Source organism: Ursus arctos, unplaced genomic scaffold, assembly GCF_023065955.2.
Source record: "Ursus arctos isolate Adak ecotype North America unplaced genomic scaffold, UrsArc2.0 scaffold_8, whole genome shotgun sequence".
NCBI classification, from domain to species: Eukaryota; Metazoa; Chordata; class Mammalia; order Carnivora; family Ursidae; genus Ursus; species Ursus arctos.
The window spans coordinates 28,976,560-29,002,777 of NW_026623100.1; the positions used below are offsets into that span (position 1 = coordinate 28,976,560).

Genomic DNA, 26,218 nt, shown 5'->3' on the forward strand with positions numbered 1-26,218 from the left:
ATGTATATGTATATACACACACATACAAACACAGACGTGCGCGCGCACACACACACACACACACACATTGTTTTTCTACTGAGGTAGATACCTAAATTTACTTTGCCACCTCGTTTGCTTACTGATCAAGTGTGAACTCATATTTTTTCCCCTTGATTAGACCCCTGAGAGTCTAAGTTGGGGATTTTTTTCCTCCAGTGATTTGTTCTGGGATCTGGCAATGCACCTGATTTGGGACCACTTCAGCTCCCTTCAGAAGAGCCAGGCTAAATGTGGTAGCATTAGTTTCAGCTCTGTCACTTTGCTTGTGGCCTCAACTATAGTAGCAATCTCAGTTGCAGTGCTGATACTGACTTTGCCCTCAAGGCATCACTTTTCTTCCATTTCTTTATATATTGGAACCCCCAGCTCCCATATCAACTAGACTCATGATTTGTATTCCTCATCTTCACCTTTTTTTAAATAGTAGGGGCAGTTGGGGGTGTGGTCTTTAGAGAATCCCTCTACTTTAGGGAGCCCAGCAATCTGTTTAAAACACATAGTACGTTTTCCAGAATCTACTTGTTTCACAATGGAAGGACCCTTTAGTTTATCTAGTCTGCCATAATGTCAAAAGTGGCAGACTTAAGAATGTGATATGCCTTTCCATTTGTCTAGGTTTGTTTTATGTGCTTCAGTAAGGTTTTATAATTTTCTTCATATTTATAAAAGAATGATTATACTTGCTATTGGTTGTAGTATGGGATCATTTTGATTCTTTTTTGCTTTTAGGAATATAAATTAGTATGACCTTCCAGAGTGGAGGTTTGGCAGTATGTCTCAAAAGCCTTAAAAATGTGTTTTGACCCTACAATTCTATTTCTAGGAATTTATCCTAAGAATATAGATACTCATTGGTTTGTGCAAATGTTCATCTATAAGGAAGTTTATTTTGTGTTCTTTATAGTAATAAAAAGATTGATGATATTAATGTCTACAGTTGGGGAATTGGTTAAATTGTGGTGCTATCTGTATAAAGAAATACTTTGTGGCTATTAAAGTGTGGAAGAGAGGCACCTGGGTGGCTCAGTTGTTAAGCGTCTGCCTTCGGCTCAGGGCGTGATCCCAGAGTCCTGGGATTGAGCCCCACATCAGGCTTGTCCGCTGGGAGCCTGCTTCTTCCTCTCCCATTCCCCCTGCTTGTGTTCCCTCTCTCGCTGGCTGTCTCTCTCTCTGTCAAATAAATAAATAAAATCTTAAAAAAAAATAAAAAATAAAAAATAAAGTGTGGAAGAATACTAACTACATTTAAAAAGTTCGTGAAATGTTAGATGAAAAAAGTTAGATGCATTGCAAAATAGTACTACAATATGATCTTGTTTTTCTTAAAGTATAATTTTATGTATATTAATTAGTAAATCATTTACTATCTTAGTAATAAGAGTGAACCGTTGGTTTTTAGATTGGTCTGTTTAGGTGGTGAGCATAGGAGCATGTAATAGGCTATGTAAATCGCATAGCAAGATTTAGACTCTTGATAAGTAACACTGGATGATAGAAGACAAAGGAGCACATGACTTCAAAGTCATGAGGGAAAATAATTTTGAATCTAGAATTTTCTCCTCACCTAAGCTTTAAAATTAAGTACAATGCTGATTCTTTAAAATTCAACTCCTAAAACACCTTTTGAAATTCTCTCTGATGCTGGGGCTGGGACTGTCCAAATTATATTTTTCAGACTGTGTTAGCAGACTTGCTATCAGTTTCTACCATTAGGAGACAGGCATGAAGAGAGAAGACTGACTTCCTACCTGTTTTCTTAATATTCTGATAAGTGTTAGGCCCGCAATGGCATTTCATTTCAGCATCAACAATGGGTTCCATCCTCCACCTTCTTTTAATATTGCCAGAAGTGTCCTCATTCTGATACTTTTGAGTTACCAGCAGCAGCCGGGCAGTGCTCCCTCAGGGCTGAGCTCTATCCCCAATGCTCCTCCTTCAAGATCTTAGGTTTTGATAGCTCCAGCCTCTTACTGTTTGTTCCTGTGGCCCTGGGAGAAGTAGTTGCTTACTACAGGTATTACCTCTGGGCTACCTTTTTGTTCTTTTAGTCTGTTATCACATGTTTAAACAATTTTGTACTTTAAATCACTGCTGTTAATATAACCTAGTGGAGTTTTGTTTTTCTGACTGGATTGTGATTGATAAAATCACCACTCTCTCACTTCCTAAAAGAATTACTTGAGGATATATTCCAATAAACAAACAAAAAAATCCCTCCAGAAATAAAATGTCCTGGGCTCCAAGAAAACAAGGAATTTCTAATAACATAAAACAGTATAAAACCCCCTCTCTTAAACCGACAACAAACCAACCCAAAACAAAACAATGATCTTTTTTTTTTTTAAGATTTTATTTATTGGACAGAGAGAGACACAGCGAGAGAGGGAATACCCGCAGGGGGAGAAGGAGAAGCAGGCTTACTGCTGAGCAGGGAGCCTGATGCAGGGCTCGATCCCAGGACCCTGGGATCATGACCTGAGCTGAAGGCAGACGCTTAACGACTGAGCCACCCAGGCGCCCCCAAAACAATGATCTTTGATTGACACCTGTAGAACAGTTATTGTTAGAAAGTAAATGTTCCAGATTAGAACAGGAGGTTTTGAAGATCCAAAGGATTGTGTAAGAATAACTGTATTCCTTATGGTGAAGAAGCTAAGTAATCTTAGCAAGAAGGTAAAAACACATTAAATATTCAATGAAAAAAGAACTGTTCCTTTTGCTTCTTTCTTACCCCCCTTTATTAATTTTTCTTTTTGCTTAAGTGGTATATGTTTAGCAGATTGTCTCTGTATGTCCAGATGCTATCTGATTCTGAATGAAAATTATGTATTTAATATTGTAAGGCCCTAGATATTTTTTTAATTTAAAAAATAACTCATCCAAAATATAAGAATTGTTATAATTATAACACACAATATGAAAGTTATAGACCTTGAAAATGTGAAAATGATGATATGGCGTTAGAGTTTGGGACATCAAGGGTGAGAAAAGAAGAAATAACTTGGGACATAAAAGCACATACCTCTTAGTACAAAACCAGTCGATGAGCCAAGAAATGAGATCTGTATTTTTTTTTAGTATCTTCTTATAGTTTTTATTCTTATATGCATGATTTTACAACAAGAAAAAAAATACTTAAGTGATTCTATGTAGCACCTTGGAAGAACATACAACTTATGGCAGATTTTTTAGTGAAAAACGGGGATACACATTTTTGTGTATAGTATGATTACAATTAGATTTGTATTATAATGAAAGTGTGGGTAACATTTAGGAAATGAAGTAAAGGAATGTATGTATGATTATAAAAATACACTTTTTTTTTTTTTTTAGAGAGGGAGAGAAAGAATCTTAAGCAGGCTCCATGGCTAGTGCAGAGCCTGATGGCAAGGCTCGATCTCACAACCCTGAGATCATGACATGAGTCGAAATCAAGAGTTGGATACTTAACCCACTGAGCCACCCAGGCACCCCTAAAAATACACTTATTTTAAACATTTGTAAAATAGAAGAAAAGATAAATAGAGGTAATAAATGCTGTCAAATATCAACAAAAATTAATTTATAAATTTATATAATAAACTCACTGTTTGAGAATCTATAAATAAAGGACATAAGATAGTGTCTCATTCCCAATTTAGAGATTAAATGTGCATTAGAATGTCCTGAAAATGTTAGAAAATTGATCTTGAGTGTATTGATCTTAAATGATAAACATCTTAATTCTAGTATATGGAGATGCAATTAATATGTTTATCTACCTTGTATCTTGCAGCCTTGCTACTCTACTAGTTTTTTTAGTAGATTCTACTGGGTCTTTTTCATAAAGGATCATGTCATCTCCAAATAAAGACAGTTTAACTCTTTCTAATCTTGATGTATTTTATTTCTTTTTTTCCTATTTGCACTGGCTAGCACTTCTTGTACAACATTGAAGAGAAGTGATGAGAGTGGAAAACCTTGTCATGTTCCCTATCTTAGGGGAATGATTCCATCTTTCACCAGTAATATGGTGTTAGCTATAGGGGTTTTTTTTGTAGATGATTTTTATGAGGTTGAGGAAGTTTTCTTCGTTCCTGTTTTGCTGGGAGCTTTCATCAGGAATGGATGTTGGATTTTGTCGAAATCTTTCTCTTTTTTTTCTCTCTTTCTTTTTCTTTTTTTTTTTTTTTTTTAAAGATTTTATTTATTTATTTGACAGGGAGCACAAGCAGGAGTGCGTGGGAGAAGCAGGCTCTCGGCTGAGCAGGGAGCCCAATGTGGGACTCAATCCCAGGACCCTGGGATCATGACCTGAGCTGAAGGCAGACACTAAACTGACTGAGCCACCCAGGCACCCTGTCAAAAGCTTTTTCTGTATTGAGATTATCATATGGTTTTTCTTTTAGTTTGCTAATACAGTGAACTACACTGATTGATTTTTGGATGTTAAGCCAACCCTACCTTTCTAGGATAAACCCCAATTGATCATGATCTATTATCCCTCTAATATTTTGTTAGATGCAATTTGCCAAATTTTAGTTGTATTTTTACATCTGTGTTCATGAAGGATATTATTCTGCAGTGTTTTCTTTTTGTTTTTGTTTTCTTGTGAAGTCTTTGCCTGGTTTTGGTATCAGGAGAATGCTGGCCTCATTGAATGAGTGGGAAATAGTTACTCTTGTTCAGTTTTCTGGAAGAGTTTGTGTGGAATTGGTATTCTTTTTGCCCATAATTTATTTAATGAATTTTTTATTTGAGTATAGTTGACACACGTTACATTATTTCCAGCTGTATTGCATAGTGATTCAGCTTCTCTATATGTCATGCTGTTATCACCACAAGTGCAGCTACCATCTCTCACAGTATCATTGACTATATTCCCTATGCTATGCCTTTGCCCATTTTTTAATTGGGTTGGTTTTTTTGGTTCGTTTTGTTGTTGAATTGTAGGAGTTCTTTATATATCCTGGATAAATGATTTGCAAATACTTTCTCTTATTCTGTGGATTGCCTTTTTACTCTATAGTATCCTTCGATGTAAAACAGTTTTTAATTATATTGAAGTCCTACTTATCTGCTTTTTCTTTTGTTGCCTGTGTATTTGTCATATTTAAGAAGTCATTGCCAAATCTAAAGTCATGAAGTTTTTACCCTATGTTTTCTTCTGACTTTTCTAGTTTTAGCTCTTACATTTGGGTTTTTGATCCATTTGAGTTACTTTTTGTATATGGTGTAAGGTAAGGGTAAAGCCAATTTTTGAGGACTTCCTAATACTGCCTGGCCAGGTAGAGGAGGATGAGCCTGCAAAGAGGAAGAAATACACAAATGTCAGTGTTGGTAAGAGGTCAGATAAGATGAGGACCCCCCAAAATGTTTATTACATTTAGCAACATGGAGGACACAGGAAGAAAAGCACAGGTCATGTTCTTGGAGCAATGACTGATCTAATTTATATGCGGCATACTATGTAGTAAATTAGATTAGAAGATTTATAGAGGTCAAATTGAGAAGGACTTTTTTTTTTTAATCAAGAGTTGGATTTTTTTTTTTTAAGATTTTATTTATTTATTTGACAGACAGCCAGCGAGAGAGGGAACACAAGCAGGGGGAGTGGGAGAGGAAGAAGCAGGCTCCCCATGGAGCAGGGAGCCTGATGCGGGGCTCGATCCCAGGACCCTGGGATCATGCCCTGAGCTGAAGGCAGACGCTAAATGACTGAGCCACCCAGGTGCCCCAAATTGAGAAGGACTTTGAGTGAGTTTGAATTTTATTCCCTGGGCAACAGTAAGGCATAAAAAATAATGAAATAATAATTCTTTCAGAAGGGAGAGAGTCTGATATCTTTTCGTCATTTTTGAAAAATTGAGTTCCCTTCCTAGTAAGGGAGGTATAGGATAGGTCATGAATTCCATAGGAACTAGTTCTTCCTGGTTGGTGCTGACTTTTGGCCCTAGAAACAAATGCACTTCTCTTGACTATTGGATGTATGTAACATACTCGGCTTCTTGCTGATGCTACAGCTGGAAATAGCTCAGCTCTGTTTCTCTTTGGCCATGACTAGACTGTATTGAACTGGGTTATTTTAAGCTGTGGGCCAGACTGCCGATTGATAGATGTTATTTATGTGTCTGAAAGCTATCAAGAAGTGCTATTATTTTCAGTTTTCCTGTGCAGAAACTAGTTCTGAGTGTTTTCTTCAAAGTTGGAGCTGTTTATCTGGAAGCTGGCTACTCTGTGTGCCTCAATATAGGGTGATCCTGAACATATAACGTTTTATGTACCCCCAGTCCCTGTTACTTATCACCAGCATTTTCCTAATTAGAAGGTCCATTAAAAAAAAAATTTTTTTTTGCTAGCTTATAGAGATAGAGGTGAAATAGACAGATGTCAACTTATATTTGGTGTAATAATTTAACCATATATAATGTCACAGTGTATAAAATAAACTTAAATATATATAAAAATATAATACATTCCAACAAATTTCTTGAAACAGTTTTTTTGAGATACTAATTAAAAAAAGATACTAATATATTTGTTGATTTTTTTAATTTGGTTTTTATAATTTCAGATATATAAAGTTGCAAAAGTGGTGCAAAGTATTCTCATACTCATCTAGTTGCCTTATTTGCTTTATTGTTCCCTGTGTAAATGTATCTGTGTTTATGCATATACATACATTTTTTCTGACTCATTTGAGAAGGAATTACAGATGTTATGATGACTCTGTATTTCTAAATCCTTCAATGTGTATTTCTTAAAAACACAGTTTCTTACATAAATACAACACAGTAATCAAAATCAGGAAATTAACACTGGTTCAATACTATTATCTAATATAGAGACCTTATTCAGATTTCACCAATTTTTGCAATTATGTCCTTTATAACAAAAGAAAAAAATTTTTTTCTGGTGCAGGATTCAATTTAAGAGCACATGTTGCATTTAGTTGTAATGCTTCTTATAAAGTATTTATTTTTTCAAACTCTGTGTTTGTCTTTGACATCAATATCTTCATCCTTACTGGAGCTACTTTTTGAGTCATCTAGACTAATTTTCATAGAGCTTATTTCACTTCTGCCTCTCTCTTTGAGATACAGCACTCTTTGATTCTGGTTATAGTAATGTCATTGGAAACATTATCCCAGGCTACAAGTAAATGACATTAAATAATGAAACATTAAAATAACTTATTGTTCTCATTGACCACATATGTATATATTTGGATTTCTACATAGTAGTATTCTACTACTTTTATAGTTTTTTAAATAAAAAGCTTGTTTATATAAGTGACATTCCCTCTGCATCTGAGAAATCATTCTTCTAGGAACAATTACTAAATTGGTTAAATATTCTTTAATCCATTTAAACCCATTTAAACCTATTCTCTTAGTAGAGCCACCTAAGCATTTAAAGTTAATATTGATTGGGTTTATTTTGAGCTGGTGTGTCTTCTCTAGCCAGTACTTTGTTCAAAATAATTAAAAGAGTTGTAAGGATATAAATAGGCAATTTCTTCCTTAAAAAAAAAAAAAAGCATCTCACCTTACATTAAGGCACATATAGTAATTCTCTACCCTGTCAGTCACATGCCAAATTCTAGAGTGCTTAAATTTTACTCATCACTGTGTGGCAGTGGCTTGGAGAGACATCTGCTCAAAGGACTTGGATCACAGTACTTTTGCCACGTGAGATAATAAATAATTTTAAATATTCACTACTTTTTAATCCTGTTTGATTTTTTTAAAGTTCTTTTGTGATTACTATTATAATTTATCAGATTAAACTTTATAGAGAGAAGAAATGATATCAAGATAGCCAAAAATTAGCTTTATAGTGAAGCAAATTAATTTATTTTACAACAACCAGAAATGAATTTTCTATTTAAACAAAAAGTTAGGACAATCTGAGAGGCAAAGATAAAATCACAGACCAAATAATAACATGCATATGTATTCCTTGTGAAAGGTCGAATAGCAGTCTTAAAAACAAATCTAACTTTCATTCCTGGATAATGTTCAGATAGGTTAGATGTTATAAACATAATATGAAGTTTGTGACTAATGTAACTAATTTCTACAAACAGGTGAAAATCTATGCTTTTAAATAAGTATTATACTTTCAAGTATAACCTCTCAAAGATATTAATGCTGTTTGGAAAATCTTTGAGATTCGCTATAGAGGCTACAGTGTATTTGTCAGTATAGGTAGTGGATTAGGAGCATGGACTCTGGTGCCAAACTGCCTCATTTCAGATCTTAGTTTCTACTTACTATTAGAGTCACCTTGGCAAAACTTCTTAAACTTCTTAACTTATTTATGTCTTAGTTTCCTTATTTGTAAAATAGGGATATTAATATCTATTCAGATTGTGAGGCAGGTCATAGAGGATGTGAATGACACCTTCTAGTGTTGGGCAGTGCAGCACCTTATTACCTACTTGTGGGGTTTTTGAGTTAGTATATGTAGGACACTTAAGACACTGTCTTAAACACATGATATGCTATGCAGGTATTTGCTGTTCTTCTTTTTAAAAATATCCTCATGGTGGTGAATCTTTTGAGGATGGGTTATTATTCTTGGCAGTGGTTAATTTGGAGTCCTTTTTGTGAATAAGGAAGATCTTCAAAGTAATGACTGTTTTCTTGTATATAACCACTTAGCATTTATTCAACCCTTTCTTGCCTTTATTCTTACTAGTCTTATTTAAACTCTTAAAAATTTACCCCTTTATAAATGTACAATCAGTGGTGTTTAGTATATTCAGAGAGTTGTGCATATATCATCACTATCTAGTTCAGAATATTTTCATCACCCAAAAAAGAAATCCTGTTCCTCTTAATAGTCATCCCTGTCTTTACTCCCCTTTCCAAGCCTCTGGCAATCATGAGTCTACTTTTGTCTCTATGAATTTGCCTATTATGGTCATTTCATATAAATGAAGTTATACAATAAGTGACCTTTGGTGTCTGGCTTATTTCACTTAGTGTAATGTTTTCTAGGTTCATCCATGTTGTAACTTGTATCAGTATGTCATTCCTTTGTATGGCTGAATAATATTCCGTTGAATGGATATACCACATTTTGTTTATCCATTCATCAGTTGGTGGGCATTTCAGTTGTTTTCATTTTTTGGCTGTTATGGATAATGCTGCCATCAACATTCGTGTACAAGTTTTTGGGAGTAAAATTACTGGATCTTATGATAAGTCTATGTTTAACTTTTTGAAGAATTACTCAGCTTTTCCACAGCAGATGTACCCTTTTACAATCCCATCAGCATTGTGTGAGGGTTTCATTTTCATCATATCTTTGCCAATACTTATTATCTATCTTTTTGAATATAAACTTCCCAGTGTGGGTATGAATGGTATTTCATTGTTCAATAACATACTTCTAACTTAAAAAAAATTTATTTTTGATTTTAGACTTTATAGCTTCTTAACGTGATCAGTGAGGATTTAGCTGTTATACCACCTCCTCCCTGAAGCAACCTAACCCTTCGTTTTTACCATCCTTCCTATTTTCCAGCCAGCTTTACAAGAGTTAGATCAGAATTCATTGTTATGACCTAGTGTTGTTTGCAGCTGAGCACTGTGGTATTATCACATTGCCTTTCTTTTGATTTTTCTTGTGTTAAAATATGCTGGGTTTTTTTGCCGTTTTCCCACCTATATATGTGATTATTATTCCTAAATTTTTCTGTCAGCCTCTCAAAATTCCTCTGAGAACAGTTGAACGTTGGTGATTCATTAGTTCCTTTTTCCCCTGTAGTCCACCAGTGTTCTGCTCCATTTGGAATTTTTTTTTCTAGGCCTGTGGCATTGGTGACATATTGAGACTTTTTAAAAAACTGTCATCCTGGGAGATTAGTCAGATACTTAACCTCTGGATTGATCTGAATTTCTTGACATGTGAGGTTTGTTCCAACAAGCCTATAAGAAAAGAAGAGTAAAAATATGCTAAATTAAAAGAAGTGGTGTGGGTGATTTCCGTAAAACAATAAAATAGGAGGGAAGACCAATATTGCACACATGATACAGTAGTGATTACTTATAATGCTATTTGTCTCAGAAATAACCTTGTATTAAAAAATGATAAACCCTTTGTACTGTTGAATAGTACAGCAAAAAAGAAAAAAAAAATATATATATATATATTTTTTTTGGTGGCCTGTTAAAAAGTGTACTCAGTTCAAGAATGCCAAACCGCACCTCCTCAGTTTGACTGGTGCTGTCTCTAAATACTGATATATAGGTATTAGAAATTTCTGTCAGCAAAAGTCCATGGGCATCACCAGTTAAATATTTTTGACCAAAAGCAGTCACTCTGTGAAAATGTTTTAAAGACAGTAGGAAGATGCAAAAATATAATTTTAAAAAAGTGGTTTTATTTAAGTGACAAAGATTTACAGCTCCTGTTATTAGAACTATCCTTTCATTTTTACAGAAAAGAAATATATCCTATATATGAGTACTTCATCTTGTATAATTTTCTTCCTATTGAATTAATTATTACAGCTTGCTAAATAACTCCTGTGAAGTAAGCATAAAGGAATATAATTAACTGGAGCTACAGCAGTTATAATACAGTAGGAGGCAGATGTACCTACTGAAGGATAAAAATAATTACTTGAGAAATACTAAAGTTAGAGTACTTCTGTGATAAGACAATTTCTCCCTTTTGTTTCAATATTCACAGCATCCCACCATGAAATGTTCAGTTATGGCTAAGAGCCCTTTCCCCTAAAAAGAATAACCTTGTTATTTAGTGAAGTGGCTATTCACATTAACTACAGGATTAATATTTTGAGCTCTCTTTTTCTTATTGCAAACACATCCTGGATTCTGTGGTGGCAGAAATATGTTGTACTTTTGTGTTCTAAAGACTTATGGTTCCTTATTTTTAATCTAGGAAAAGCTCAGGGGCTTAAATATTAATTACTAGGTTTTGAGTTATAGCTGTCTTTTATCTTTGGAAGCATCAATTTCATATAAATGAAAACCAGTAGTACATAAAAAGGTTAAATTTGGTCTCAGTACTTTGCAAAGAAAACTTAATACAAGATAGCAACTGTTTTATTATTATGTATGTGTATTTTTAAATTACCGAATTTTCTAGAATGTTGAGTTACTATAGCAGACACACCCAGAAATCCAAGTGGTTTAACCTAATAAAAGTTAATTTCTTGCTCACATCTCAGTCTAGAGAGGGTATTCCAGGTTGACTGGCTTCCATGTGGTCAGCTGGGAGCCCAGAAACCTTTTATCTTATGACTGTGCCTTCCTCTGCATTCTGGAATCCTCTCTATTCAACTGGCATGGAGAAGGCATACTGTTTATTACCCGTTTTACTCCAGAAGTGATACCAATAACTTCTCACATTCCAGTGGTAAGAAATATCATGTGGCTCCATTTCAATGCCAACCTGATGGTGGTAGAGGTGGTGGGTGGGGTCAGTTGAGGGGCTTCTTGCAGCACCTCCCAAAACTAACACTGCGCTTTGGACAGGGAGCATGAATCTTTGGTGGTCAGTTTACTGTTCTGCTAAAAAATATTACTTCCCCTTTCATATTGTTACTCAAAGTTAATAATATTAGCTAGCTCTAGATTATAAGAAAACAGGAGGCAAGTGATTTCATGCCATAAATTCTTTACCCTATTCCTGAATTTCTCATTTCATTTTAAACCACCAAATATTTAGTCAATTATAGTCATTTAATCTTACAGTCATTGAACCACTGTGTTTTAGAACTAGCTGAAATCTATCGGTTCTCGGCCTTTTGGCTAAGATCAAGTGTAGAACTAGCTGAAATCTTAGTCATTTCTTCATTTGATAAATTAGGGAATAGGCCCAGAGAAATGGAGACGAATTCTGAAGGTTACTCAGCGCCAGAACTAGGAAAAATACATTTCCTCTGTGCTAGTATGCTCTCCTCTATACTGTGTCGCTTTGGAAGGGTCTTCTTTTACAAATTCATATCTCTTAGATTAATGCAAATTGTTTCCTCCAATTTCTTTCCTTTCAGTACCCTCCTAAGGTACTTACCCTGGAGAAAGGGGAATTTTGATTGATGTAGAGGAGAAAGAGTGATCTGATAAGTATTTGTCATATTGTTATTGTTTGGACCATAGTGGAGTGTCAAGGTAAAATTTAAGAAATTGTTTAACTCTGTTCATACTTAATTCTAAACTTAAAAGGGTTGTTTTATTTTAAATAACAGCCCCCCCCACATTTAAATAGCTCTCCAGCATAAAGTAATATAAATGCATTGCAGAAAATAAAGAAAAGTATATCTTTAAAATGACATGTAATTTTGCTTTCTAATAGTGGCCACAGTAGCATTTTGAGATATTTCTTCCTGGTATCTTCTTTCATTATAGAGTATAGGAAAAAATTTTTAATCTGTATTAAATAAACTTAACATGATATCCTAAGCATAGTCCCATGCTTGTCAATGTTGTTAGAAAATATATTAAATGGCTTTATAATTTTGTAGTAGACAGATGTACTGTATTAGTCACTCATCTTTTGTCGGATTTTATATTTAAGGTGTCATAAATTACAGGTTTAAAAATAAATTTTAAATAAGTAATCTCAGTGGTTGGGTAGGCTCTTTTTGTCAGTGTGCATATTTCCTGAGATAAATATAAGTAGAGCTTTCTCTGCGTAAGGTTTTATTGTCTTCTCTGTGTTCCTCAAGGTTGTGCTAGAAATGGGGTACTTTGTGTACTTGCTTGTCTCTCTACTGGTTTGTAAACTTTTAGAGGATCGAGGTTTATGTTCTTTTATCTTTGTATCTCCATTGCTCAGCACAGTGCCAGGAACATAATAGACATTCAGTGAAATATATATGGATAGATAGATAGATAGATACCTATATCTATATCTATTTATATATATTTTTTTACCTTTAAGCTCACTAGTGGCAAAAGAGGAGGGCACAAAATTTAGCTTCAGACCAAAGAAAGATACAGCTTACTGTTTTGTACTCTGGTTCATTGTGGCTCTCTTATATTTTCCTTTTTCCACTCATTATTCTCCTCCTTCCTACTCTCTGGTTTTAATATCAGGACCATAGTTTGAGACAAGTCTTGCCACCTTCACATTTAGCTTATTCTTGTTCCTGTTTAAGGACTCAGAGGGTAGGTTAGAGGTGTTAAATTTATTTTTTTTTTAATTTTAATTTGTGTTGTAAAGTTTTCTTCCCTGAATAAACCCACCAAAAGACTTCAGTTTTTTTAATGGAACACTTTAGATAGATTTCAAAGAAAGTGCATCAGTGTGTATATTTTATGTGCATGTGTATAAAATGTTTGCATATGTAATTATGTATGTTTGTATTTATATGTCTGTGTATGTATTATGTGTAGGCCTACCTGGTTACTTAACTTAGGGGCTGGGGTAGAAATGTTAAATATGTGATTGTTGAATTCTCTAAGAAACCTGAGCTCCATCAGGTTTACGTTTTGGCTTTTTGGGTAGAAAGTTGTATAATTATAGGTTCTTTGGTAGTTGGATGACACTCTCACTCTGTCCCTGGCCTCTTGTGTACACATATGTAAATATTTAAATGTTCTTGTCTAGTATAGTATAGATGCTTAAAATATTAATTGTGGTCAGCTAATTGTGTGGTTATTGGTACTCATCTATTGAGAACAATAAGTCACAGCATCTTTATTTTAGAACACTGCGTCATGTTGCCTATGATAATGCAAAGGTGGACTGATTTCTAGTAAAGACATTTTAAAAATGGGACATCACTTAGAAGCACAAAAAAGTTTAGTTGTCTCTGGGGGTATTCTCAGATAAGTCATTTATGTTTTATTTACATTCTTGGAACTTCAGACATTTAGGTTAGGAGACCGCCCTTCCTGATTTTTTATGGTAAAAGGTTTCTCTGTTCTGAAGCACTGAGATCAGGATGGTTGAGGGGAGGGAGGTGCCGAGAAGCTGAGTTAGGAGGAGGCAACAGTGCAGGTGGCCTGAATGGTGGCTTAGGATGATGTGTGGGGTCGGGGCCGGGGTAGGGGGGAGATAACCCCACTGCTGGCACAACTTACACCTCACTAGTGTTTGAAGTCAGGAGGTACAGGGATTGCTTACCAGTCTCCCTGTAAAACAGTGGTTCTCAACTTTGGCTGCATATTAGAATCACCTGTAGGAATTTTAAAAAATCTCTACATGACACCAATTAAATCAGATTCTCCAGGAGTGGAACCTAGGCATCAGTATTTTTAAAAGCTTCCCAACAGATTCCCATGTGCAGTGAAGGTGAGAATCCCTGCAAATTTCAAGTAAGCTGCAGAGAGGATGTATTGTATAGCTACTGGCTGTAGTTGGACCTCATCAACTATAATTAACCAGTTGGGAATTCTTGCTGGAAACTTAAGGTTCATTCATCAGCAAATGTTCATTGAGCCTCAACCTTGTACCAAATTCTTATTAATTGTTAGGAATATAAAGATAAGGTGTGGTTGATAAAGGATTGTAATGTAGTAGAGGAGATAGAAATAATAAAAATGTAATATAGGGCATATCGAATATTTAGATAGACATGTTTTTAAGGTATTACTGGAAATACAGCAGTAGGAGCAGGTAACTCTGCCTGAGCTATGGAATATGGAATGGGGGAGAAGTGAGCAGTGGTCAAGGTTTCACAGAGAAGTGATGAATTAAGAATTTATCGGGTAGAAAAGGGAGAAAGAGGAAATTTTGGTAAGAAAGGTAGTACCATGCAAAGATGTGAAGAGACTGAAGGAGTATGTGTTCAGATATTTGTAGCTAGAAAGGTAGACCAGAGTCAGGTGGTGAAGTGCCTTATAAACAACATTCAAGAATATGGATGTTGTTTTGCATGTCAGGTTGTCACAGGGTCAAATGTATACAGGGTCGAAATAGAAGCTGGTCAGGTGTCAGGTAATAGTGGAGGGTCTAGCAATCCGGACAGCATGGACTTTGCTTAAAAGCGTTTAAGTAAGAGCTGATTTTTAAAATTTAAGTTCAAAGTAAAAGAAAATGGAATACTCTTATGGTGAAATGAATCTGTCAAATTCAAACTGCAAGGACCAGTTTGTAGTAACTTCAGTGTAAGAGACAACTATAGGATAAAAAAACAAGGAAAAGCTGTACGATTTTGTAGCATTTCTAAAGAAGTACCATAGAAATATAATTAAGAGTTGGGGTTGCCTGAAGATGTGGAGATGAGAACATGATGAAAAGGTTAGTGTAGTAATCTAGGTAAAATGTTCCAGCAAGCCATAAATACTTTCAAACAAGGTAGCCTACATTTATTGGCTACTCGTTTCCTCTACTGTTAAGCTGCCTGCATTGATCATATCTTCTTCCCAGCTCCATCTATTATATTACTATACTGCTCCCCATCTTCGTTGTTATTTGTTCTATTCTGCTTCTCTCTGTGTTGAACAAGGTTTTGTTTCTGCATTGGTTCGGATTCTTAGGTTAACATTCTGATATTTCATAGACACTTTCTTCTATTTCATCTGTAATTTAGCACTTCTGCATCTGGCTATTGCTCCCAACATCTCACTGTGGGAAGACTCACCAAAGCAAGCTACTGGTTTTAGTTTACAACTGTTATCTTTAATGCCTGACACTCGGAAATAAGCTTAGTCTTGGATGGAGAACCACCATTTTTCTATTTATAAGATGCTGGTTATTATCACCACCAGAAACATTGTGCATTTGTTTAGATGGCTCCTTAGTCAAACAGTTTTATTATTAGAACCTTCCTCCTGTTTTTGGTCTAGCTTTTCTTTGGGTTCTACCAGCTAAAATGAACAAGCATTAACATTTTATGATATTTATGTTGCTTTTTGCATCCTACTGCTTCCCTTGTTTAACTGGGATCTATGCATTGTAAACTCTTAGTCTTCATATGTCTAAAACCATTTCTTCTTTCTTTTCCCCCTTCCTTACGCAAATATTTATTGACTATCTGCTCTTTGCCAGGAACTGTCTAAAACCATTTCTTAAATGATAGTTTAGCCAGTATAAAACTCAAGGGCAGGGCGCCTGGGTGGCTCAGTCGTTAAGTGTCTGCCTTCGGCTCAGGGCGTGATCCCGGTGTTCTGGGATCAAGCCCCGCATCAGGCTCTTCTGCTGGGAGCCTGCTTCTTCCTCTCCCACCCCCCCTGCTTGTGTTCCCTCTCTCACTGGCTGTCTCTCTGTCAAATAAATAAATAAAATCTTAAAAAAAAAAAAAAAAACTCAAGGGCGACAGCTGTTTTCCTTTAGCAACTTGAAGATCGTTAGCTTTCTTGTCTTTTGGGCTCTGTTGCTGCTAATGAGAAGTTGCTATCAGTCCAGTGATTCCTTTGTTGGTAACCTGTCTTTTCTTTTTTCGTTTTTCTCTTTATTCTTGCTGCTTTGTAGTTTGTACGGTATCTAGATATTAGATTTATTTTTAATTACCCTATTCATTAAGATATAATTCCTTTTTTAAATTTAAGTTCAATTAGCCAACATACAGTACATCATTAGTTTTTAATATATACTTTCTATCTAAGGACTCTTCCAGTCTGGAGTATTCTTAGCCTTACCTCTTCAGTGTTTTCTTAGCTATTCCCACTGTTCTGAACTTTTAGCATTTCTGTTAGGCATATGTACTTCTCAATTTGTCTTTTATCTCTCTTATCTTGTTTTAAAATATTTTTATCACTTTATTTTTCTCTGCTACATTCTGCGTCAGTTCCTCAGTACTTTTTCATTGGACAACTCTCTTTGGACAGGTTAATAGGTGAATCATTGGGTAAGGAGTTTATGACTGGTGGCCTTTTATGTATGTGTATATATATGTGTGTGTGTGTGGATTTAATTAAATGAAATAAGAGGACAGGTCATCTGTTGATAGGGATTTTTGGGTAAAGTAAGTGAGACATAGAAAGTGGTGAAGGTCACTAAGATGAGTATATTATTCATTTCTTGGTTAAAAAGCTTTTATGTACAATTTTTTAAAGATAAAAATATAAGGAAAATAGCTAATAATCATAATCTTGATTTTTCCCTCAGCACTAAAGAGAGCTTAGTTGTATTAGCTGAAAACAGGTTTTTTTGTTTTTGTTTTTGTTTTTTTGCTTTTTACTTTTTACTTTATATTAGCAGAAGGCAAAGAAGAAAGGTCTAAGAGTTAAAAGACCTGTGTTATAGACTTGGTTCTGCCAGAGCTTTTGATTAGTTATTTTGCCAGTTTTTTAAATTTATAAAATAGAAATAAGAGTATATACCTTACTTATTTTTAGTACTGTATTGTTTTTATGAAGATTGTTGAGATGGTCGACTATAAAAATGTTTTGAAAACCACAAACATTGTTCGTAAGATATGAGATGCAAAGGTATAAAGTGGTATAAAGTGTAACCCATAGATTTAAATTATTTTAGAAGTGCCATTTTTATGCTATTTTCTCCAAATTGAAGTAGATAATGTGTTAGATGTATAGCATTAATTTTTAAAGATGTATGTTTGCTTTTCTTTTTAAAATAGTTACCAATTCTAAGTATTTTATTTTACTTGGTTTGTCCCAGTGAATTCACTTGCTAAAGGATTTTTAGAAAAACATGTGGATAAAATATTTGTCATTTAAATTAGATATTTATATTCAACATTTACTATATTTGAATAACAGAGATTTATTGTAAGAATAACTGCTCTATGTAAAAGTGGATGATATTTTTGTCCTTTTAAAGGCACTAGAACTAAACTTTATTAATTTGATATAAGATTACTTAAGTTATGCCTTATCTTTTTCTTGCTTGACAGGCAACCAGATAAACTGGTGGTAGTTTGGACAAGAAGAAGCCGAAGGAAGTCTTCTAAGGTTTGTCTCTTTTCTAAATTCTTTTCTAAATTTCTTACCCAAATGTTGCATTTAACTTTTAGTCAAATTATGAAGCTTCTCTGGTCCCGGCATAGAATATTTTAAAATATTACTTGATATTTTGGGTTATTTCTAATTATCTAATCTACTAAAATGATTGATCAGGCATTGTGATTGTTTAACTGCAGTTCTGAAAATGGGAGCCAGATACCTGAGTTCTGATCTTGGGTGTGGTAGCCTGGAGTAACATCATTGTTATTTAACTTCTCTATACAATGGTAATCATGAATTAATGATTAAATAGGTACCACACTTACAAAATTGTACCTGGGATTGTTTACTCAGATTCCAAGAGGATGAAATTAAGGCAAACTTAAGAAATGATGAGTTATCTGAGTCCATTGCTGGGTTCAGAAAAGAGTTAGATTTTTCAAAGGTTTAAATTTTTTGCACTTAAAGCTTTGTGGGGAGTAGAACAGAATTTTTAAATGTTCAATAACAGTGAATATTTTTGTAAGCACACAATAACTATAAGCATGTTTAGTGGATATTGGTTTTTCCATAAGTAGTCCTGTGTGAGGAAAAAATTTATTCCCTTTAATTTGTTTAATTAAATTTCAGAATTTTTAATATTTCAGGGGCATCTTATCAAATTTTATTCAACTAAAATTACATATAGATCTTAATTATACAATGTAATGAGTTTTGATCAACATATACTTGTGTTATTAGTGCTCCTATTAGGATATAGACTATTTTCATCACTTTTTCCTTTGTGTCTTCTTCCAGTTAATTCCCAACTCTCAGAGGCAATCACTGTTCTGATTTTCCTATCACCATAGACTAGTTTTGCCTGTTTTTGAATTTCATGTAAATGGAATCATACAGTAGTCCTATTTTATGTGTGGTTTCTTTTGCTCAACATAATGTTTTTGAGATTTATTCATGCTGTTGTGAATATTGGTTGTTTTTTTTTTTAATATTGAGTAGCATTCCATCAAGTGAATATACTGCAGTTTGATTATTTATGCCCCTGTTGAAGATTTGATTAATTTCTAGTGAATATCCCGAATATTCACTATTGTGAATAAGTCTGGTATAAATACTACTGAAACAGTATTTTAGGGGACAAATATTTTAATTTCTCTTGGGCAAATACATAGGAATGGAATTTGCTGGGTAATAGTGTTGGTACATTTTTAACTTTTAAATGTATTTCCAGCAGCCACATAGGAAAGGTCCATTGCATCATATCATGAACAACATCTTTTTCAAGCATATATTTATAGTTTGGGGGCATTGTATTTTGAGCCTATAATATTTTCTTATTCATTTACATGGCTATGAGGAAGGGTTCTGAAAGTAGACTTAGGGTCTTCTCTGTTTTGCTGGACATTTGTCACTTTTGCCTAGTGGGTCATAGGCTTTTGTGGAAAGGAACAATATAAGGTCATCCACTAAGTATGATAGATGAATATGACTATAACTATGAATGTTAGACCCTATGTGTTTTAGCTGTCAAGTGAAAGTGATTGCCTCCTTTTAGTAATTAGATACTAATTATTTTTAAAAAATATGAAATACAGTGAAATACTTTAGATTATAGGTCAATTCAGAATACATACCCATATTTGAAGTTAAATACACCTTTATTTGATTGCATTTTTGAAAGTCAGATAACTTTTAGGTCCAGATTATATTTCATATTATATCCAATACTTACTGAATCCTGATGGTGAAATCCAAACTTATGAGGCTACAGATTGATTTTTCTCAGAATACAGTATTTTCTAGAAGGGATTATTTCTTAGACTACTGTCCAGTTGTGATGCTCTTTATATTTCAAATCCCTACTGTGTATTTCAGAATCATTGTGTTTTCTCTTAAAACATTATAGATGTATTTCTTTTGAAAAATTTATGAGAACCCACAATGTGTTAAGCTCTTTACAGCAAGTGCATAGCATGTTCATGCATATGTGAAATGCTGTTTTATAAATTGTACAGAACACCCAAAAGGGGACCTAAAAATCCAGTTCCAGAAATTATGAAAGAAATGATAACAATATTACTCTAAACTTTAAACAAATAGCTGTTTTTTTTTTTTTTTAAATCTTAAGAAACTTGAAATCCATGACATTTTGGAATTCTTTAAAAAAAACTTGTGTCCCCAGCTATTTTTTTTTTAAATTAACTATTGGTTATACTAAATCCAAAGACTAGTACCACTTTTTTCTTCTGAAAGTCAGTTCTATTTTCTGATGGTTTTTCTTTAAAATACACATTATTTGCTGCTGAGTCCCATTGAAGTCACTGAGGAGGAAGAAGATCTCTACAATCATTGGCCATTTACTTTTAACTGTGTTTTTGGAAAGAGTTTGAGTTGTACAGTGATCAGTTTTGGTTTTTGTCATCCATATAGCTTGTTATTTCTCTTCCCTGATTCTATCTATCTTTTTTTATATTGATAGATTGGAACTTGTAACTGAGATGCAGATAAATGTCAGATTGGAGAATAAATAAGGCATATTACCTTATTTAAACTTTAGTTCTCAGTTTAGTGCTCACTTTCTTTGGGCACATGTCTATTTTTATAGCTAAATACATAATTAAAATTCATTGATGACTCATTTTTTATTGAGAAAATAATTACCGTGGATAATTAACACAATATATAGCTTCCCTGCCTCTTCTCCTCAAGTCATGGCATTTATAATAAAGATTTTTGTCAGGATGCAGTTAATTTGTATATGCTTAAATAAGTTATTTTTCAATAAAATATAGGACAGTAGGAAGCAGGACAATTATGATAGTCCCCCCAAATTATGGCAGAGTAGTATGTTGCCTTAAATATGGCTTTCCAGCTAGAAATTTAAGCTCACAGAAAGATAGGAGAATTCCAAAGGGAAATCAGAGCTTTAAAGTCCTCACAGGCTTTTTAATGGCATTACCACCTTTACTTCTTGCTCTGTGGTTGTGCTCCAGCCTTTTACAACGTGCTGTGATATCAGGAGGGGGAGGTACAGTTGCAGAGCTTTGCCTTAATGGCAACAACTGTAAGGTAACTTTATATGTGACATCTTAAACATATAGGTATATGCAGTTTTATAAATTGAAAATTATTTAACAACTGACAACCATAAGTTTTTAGTGAAATATTTTTATTTTGTAGGAATCAGAAATAACAAGTGAATGTTTAGTCTATATTCAGTACCATATTAGGTACAAGTCTTTTAGGGAAGGTGTGACATGAAATAGTTAGAAAATAAGGCATTTTGAGGGTTAGGACCCTATATTGAGAAATGTTACCTTTTTCCTAGGCCTGCTTTGACAAACGATCTGTCATATGATTAAAAAGTGAGAAAAATTGTATAAGGGGAACTGGTTAATGTGGTCTGATCCTTTGTACTATTATCTGTACTAGGATGCTGACAAATAAAGAAATAACCTGCCTTTCCTAACTATACAAAGAAGCTGAACAGCTGTACTTGTGTTTCTGTGCCTAATTATTTTCTAAAGAATCCTTTCTGTTACTCTCAATGGAAACTGATCACGGTTCTTGTAGTGCTGATCTTTGCCAATGTGAGGTGCTTTTTCTAATCAAGTTCTTAAAAACCTAAATTAACGTCCCCATGGATTTGTACAATTAGATGTTTATTGCACATATTGGTATTTTTACCCAATTTAGTGCTCACTATTTATACCCATATTTGGCTTTTCATTCTTTTTCTAGCTTCAGTTTCTTGAATTCCGTTTGAGGTGGAAGTTGTAGTAAGCTCTTTGAAAATAGGAATACTTTTTTTCATGTTTGCTACGGTGTGCATTCCTGGTTTCCTCTCCAGTAAAATTTACTTGGTCCTATTTTCTGCCTACTCTGTAGTAATTAGCTAACATTATAAAGCTGGTAGTGCCAGCTACTCAGCTGGACTAATTGATTTTGTTACAGTGTCCTAACTTAGTCAAGTTGTACAGTCTCTAAAAGGAATAAGAGAAAGCCAGATCTCTGACTTAGTTGGACGTTTTTTGCTGGGGAGAGAGATGCTGGTTAGAATGGTAAGAAAATGACAGCATGCTAGCAACTTGGGAACTAGCACACCCTTACATCTTTTTTTAATTAAAAGAAAAAAGATTTCAGTTTGTTGAGCAGATTGTATTTTTGTTTGTTGAGCAATCTAGTTTCTGTGATCCAAGACTGAGAATTGAAAGAGGTCATTTAGAAGACCAGCATTAGGGTACCTGAGGAAATGATCTGACATTACCATCTACTAACTTTGCCCAGTTGTTAGGTAGTCTCTGCATTACCTGCTTTTCATCTCCATATCATCTAATAAATGTTAAGACCTTAGGGATAGAAAACTATTTTCTTGACTACTGTGTGAATCAGGGATAGAGCTGGGTATGATGTTGGTTAAGTAAAAAAATCTGAACTTGGAAATCATGGAGGTGGTTCTCCTACTGATGACTAGTTCAGGCAAGCTGTTTACTCTTTAATTGCTTTAGTTTCCTTATCTGCATTAGATCTCCTAAGGATATCTTCAGGTCTAAATTTCTTTGATGGTCATTTCTTCATTAAGAATTTTACAAAAAGGGGGCCCCTGGGTGGCTGAGTCAGTTGAATATCCCACTTGTCGTTTGGCTCAGGTCATGGTCTCATGGGTCATGAGATCGAGCCCCAAGATGGATTCTGTGCTCAGTGGGGAGTTTGAAGATTCTCTCACTCTTCCCCTTACCCCACTTGCACACATTCTTTCTTTCTCAAATGAATAAATCAATTTTTTAAAAGAATTTTACAAATACTTTATCTTTCTGTTGTGGTTAATAAGGAGAGTTCAGTTATTATACTCTTCTTATGTTTTTATTCTATGGGGAGGCTATGAAAATAGAATGATGGTGAGTTTGAAGAGACCAGAGGAATAGCCTGATCTACCATCATAGTACATGAGATGACACAGAAATCCTCACAGACATTTATGATAGAGAATTGTCATCAATCTTCAAGATTAAGTATGTAGAATATGTAGAGCAGGGTTTTGATTAAAGATTATCTAAGGTAAGCAGAAATATACTTTTCAAAATGGAGATTGTTTACTTCGTGGAGTTTTTGTCCTAGGATTGTCAATAGGCATATTTCCATAAATAGGCAGGGCAATAGAGGAGTCTCTAGAGATAATTTTTAATCAACAGCACTCAGCTCTTTACCTTTGGGTATGGTGTGCTAAGTCTGTTGTGGTGAATCTTTACTTCCCTTCCCTTACCTGAAGTTTTGTGACTGGAGGGCAATGGAGAGCAAATAGAGGGAGAATTATTGACAATTTATGGATTGGAGTGAGGAGAATGCTACTAAACCTATTTCTTATGGTGGTATTTTAACTAACAAGATATGATATGATTTGAATGGACATAAATTTCCATGATCTCGATCCTTTCTCAGTTCCATTTTGTGGGTTCAGATTCAAAATCTGCCACTTACTTGCTGTGTGATCTTGGGCCAATCTGTGCCTCAGTTTTCTCATCTGTTAAATTTGTTCCTGGCGCACATCTGCACTCATATAACTTCTTTCCTATTATCACTGACAAAGGCCAGTCTGTCTCCTTTTCTATCATTAAGGACATTACTCTAGTAATTCTTTCTCTTTTGCATCATTAAATTTCCCCCTTAACTGGATATTTCCCATCAGCATTAAAATATTTTTCTCTTATTAAAAAAATTCTCTCTGACACTATTTTACCACTATCACCAGACTGTTTTTCTCTTTCTCTTTCAGCAAAACACTTCAGAGGAATTGCGTGTACTTGATATCTTTAATTTCTTTTTTCCTATTCTTTCTTGAACCCATTCCAATCCAATCAGGCATTTGCTCTCCTTATTCCACAGGAACAGCTTTTGTGAAGTCAGTAATGGCTTCTGCTTTGTTAAATCCAGTGGTCATTTTTCAGGCCTTGTCCTGTCTAACCTGTCATCAAGACTGGGCACAGGTGATTGTTCCCTTCTCCATGAAACATTTTCTTCACTAGCTTTCAGGATGCCACATGCCTCTCGTTTTCCTTCTGCTGTACAAACCCTCTTTTGCTGAGCCATCCTCATTTCTTGGATATGTTAATGTTGTGCTCCAAGGTTCATTTTTGAACATTTATATTCTCTAGCTGTACTCCTTCCCTTGGGATCACATCCACTCTTAAGCTTTAAGTATTACCTGTGTGCTAATGATTCCCAGATTTATTACTCTAGGCACATATATCCACCTGCCTATTTGAACATGTACATCTGACTATGTAATAAGTATCTATTCTCTTTCAGTTTTGATTTTTTTATTTCTTCAATTAACTTTCTTATCCAGCTTTGACTAGAAATGCCACCACAACAAAAGAACCATAGTGGTGACCCCCAAATTTGGGGAGTCCTTAGGGAACCATGATAAACAAGATTTACAAGAAAAAAGAATCTTGAAAATTATAAGTGCTAGAAATATTAACTCTGTAAAAACTGCTTGCTTCTTTACTTGTGCCAAATAAACATTACAGTTTAATAGGAAATGAACTTAAATGCAAAGTATATACTTTGTTTTTCCTTTTAAAGAATGAAATTGCCTTTAAGTTCCTAGATCACAAAATATTTTTTAAAATATTTCTCCTAACAAAATTTTTATCCAGTCACAAATAGTAGCTTTTGAAAACATGAGACACCTCATCTTTGCATACTCTTTTATGTGGTGGTGGGGAGGGAAGAGGGTAAAGTTTTGGTTACAGATAGTAATCTATAGCTGTCATGTGATAGAATTGTCATGGCCCAAGTTTAATGCTTGAAAAGTCTTATTTGACTAATCATTTTTGTTTCAAGGAGACTACAGATCTGATGGATAGTTTAATAGGGTCGATAAACTTTTGTAAATTATTAACATGGCATTTCCTGTACTTCATATTGAAGCCATTATTTCTATTCTGGTAGGCTCATAGCTGGCAACCTGGAATAAAAAATCCATATCGTGGTGTTGTAGTGTGGCCTGTTCCTGAAAACATTGAAATCACTGTGACACTTTTTAAGGTAAGTTCCATTTTTGTAAGTCATAGAACTTAAATAGTCATGGTTCTAAATGACAGAATATTTCATTATTCATTGTTCTATATATTTGAGTCCAACCTGGTTCCTTGATGTGCATTATTTTTATGGATATAGCAATTTAGAACAATGCAAGGGCATCAGGGTATTTCATGGTCTATGAAGTCAGAATAATCTGGGAGCCCTTTTGGACTTCTTACAATTGACATCAGTTATAATACTTCTTTTACTACTTCCTACATTCTACTCCCAGGAAATTTTAAAGTGCTTCTTTGTGGAAAGCTGAGGTTTATGGAATTCTTAGTCCTGAGCCTCATGTTGTGAGCCCAGTTTGACTAACTATAAGATGTGGTTTTTTTTTTTTTTTTAAGATTTTATTTATTTATTTGACAGAGATAGAGACAGCCAGCGAGAGAGGGAACACAAGCAGGGGGAGTGGGAGAGGAAGAAGCAGGCTCACAGCAGAGGAGCCTGATGTGGGGCTCGATCCCATAACGCCGGGATCACGCCCTGAGCTGAAGGCAGACGCTTAACCGCTGTGCCACCCAGGCGCCCCTACAAGATGTGTTTTAAAATTAGTACTTGAGGGGCGCCCGGGTAGCTCAGTTGGTTAAGTGACCGGCTCTTGATTTCAGCTAAGGTCATGATCTCAGGGTCTCACGTCATGATCTCAGGGTCGTGGGATCAAATCCTGCATCAGGCTCTGTGCTCAACAGGAGTCGGCTTGAGATTCTCTCTCTCCCCCTCTCTTTACCCCTCCCCCCACTCTGTCTCTCAAATAAATAAATAAATCTTTAAAATTAGAATTTGAGGAGTATTTTATTGATGTTAATGTAAGAAGTTCTAAATTGATATTTGATAAATATTGATATTAATATTTTACAAATACTGCAGCTTAAAAGCAAAATTCTGGTTGTAAATTCAAAGGGCAGATCCAAAAACATAGCTGTATGTATACCTACCTGCCTATTAATACATACATGCTTTTTTCTTGAAAGTCTTCCATATTTCCTGGAGCATTATAAAGTAGTCCTCACCAAGTCCTCATTAAGCACTAGAATCTTTACTTTCCTAACTAACTCCCTACCTGCTCCAAAAGAATGGTGGGGAAAAGTCTCATTTTTAGACTTTATGAAAGTGGTGAAATTAGAAAGCACACGCTTCATTTCTTCTTTGAAGCGTTCCAGTTGTATTGAAGTTACTTTTTCAGGACAGAAGGGATGAGACAATAGCTGCTCTTCCTTTTTTTTTTCAGAAAGTTCAGGACCATCCTATAGCCCTTCAGTCAGCTATCCTAAAAG

General features: G+C 34.7%; 1 protein-coding gene across 18 annotated transcripts in view; it reads left to right on the forward strand.

Moving 5' to 3' along the window:
• Positions 1 to 26,218, forward strand: part of EHBP1 (EH domain binding protein 1) — a 519,124-nt gene that overhangs the window by 234,175 nt on the left and 258,731 nt on the right. For all 18 annotated transcript variants that reach the window (XM_057308933.1, XM_057308930.1, XM_044377838.3 and 15 more), the window contains 2 exons: positions 17,804 to 17,861; positions 24,807 to 24,902. In XM_057308933.1, coding sequence (XP_057164916.1) covers positions 17,804 to 17,861; positions 24,807 to 24,902 — 154 coding nt within the window. The remainder of the gene's footprint in view (positions 1 to 17,803; positions 17,862 to 24,806; positions 24,903 to 26,218) is intronic.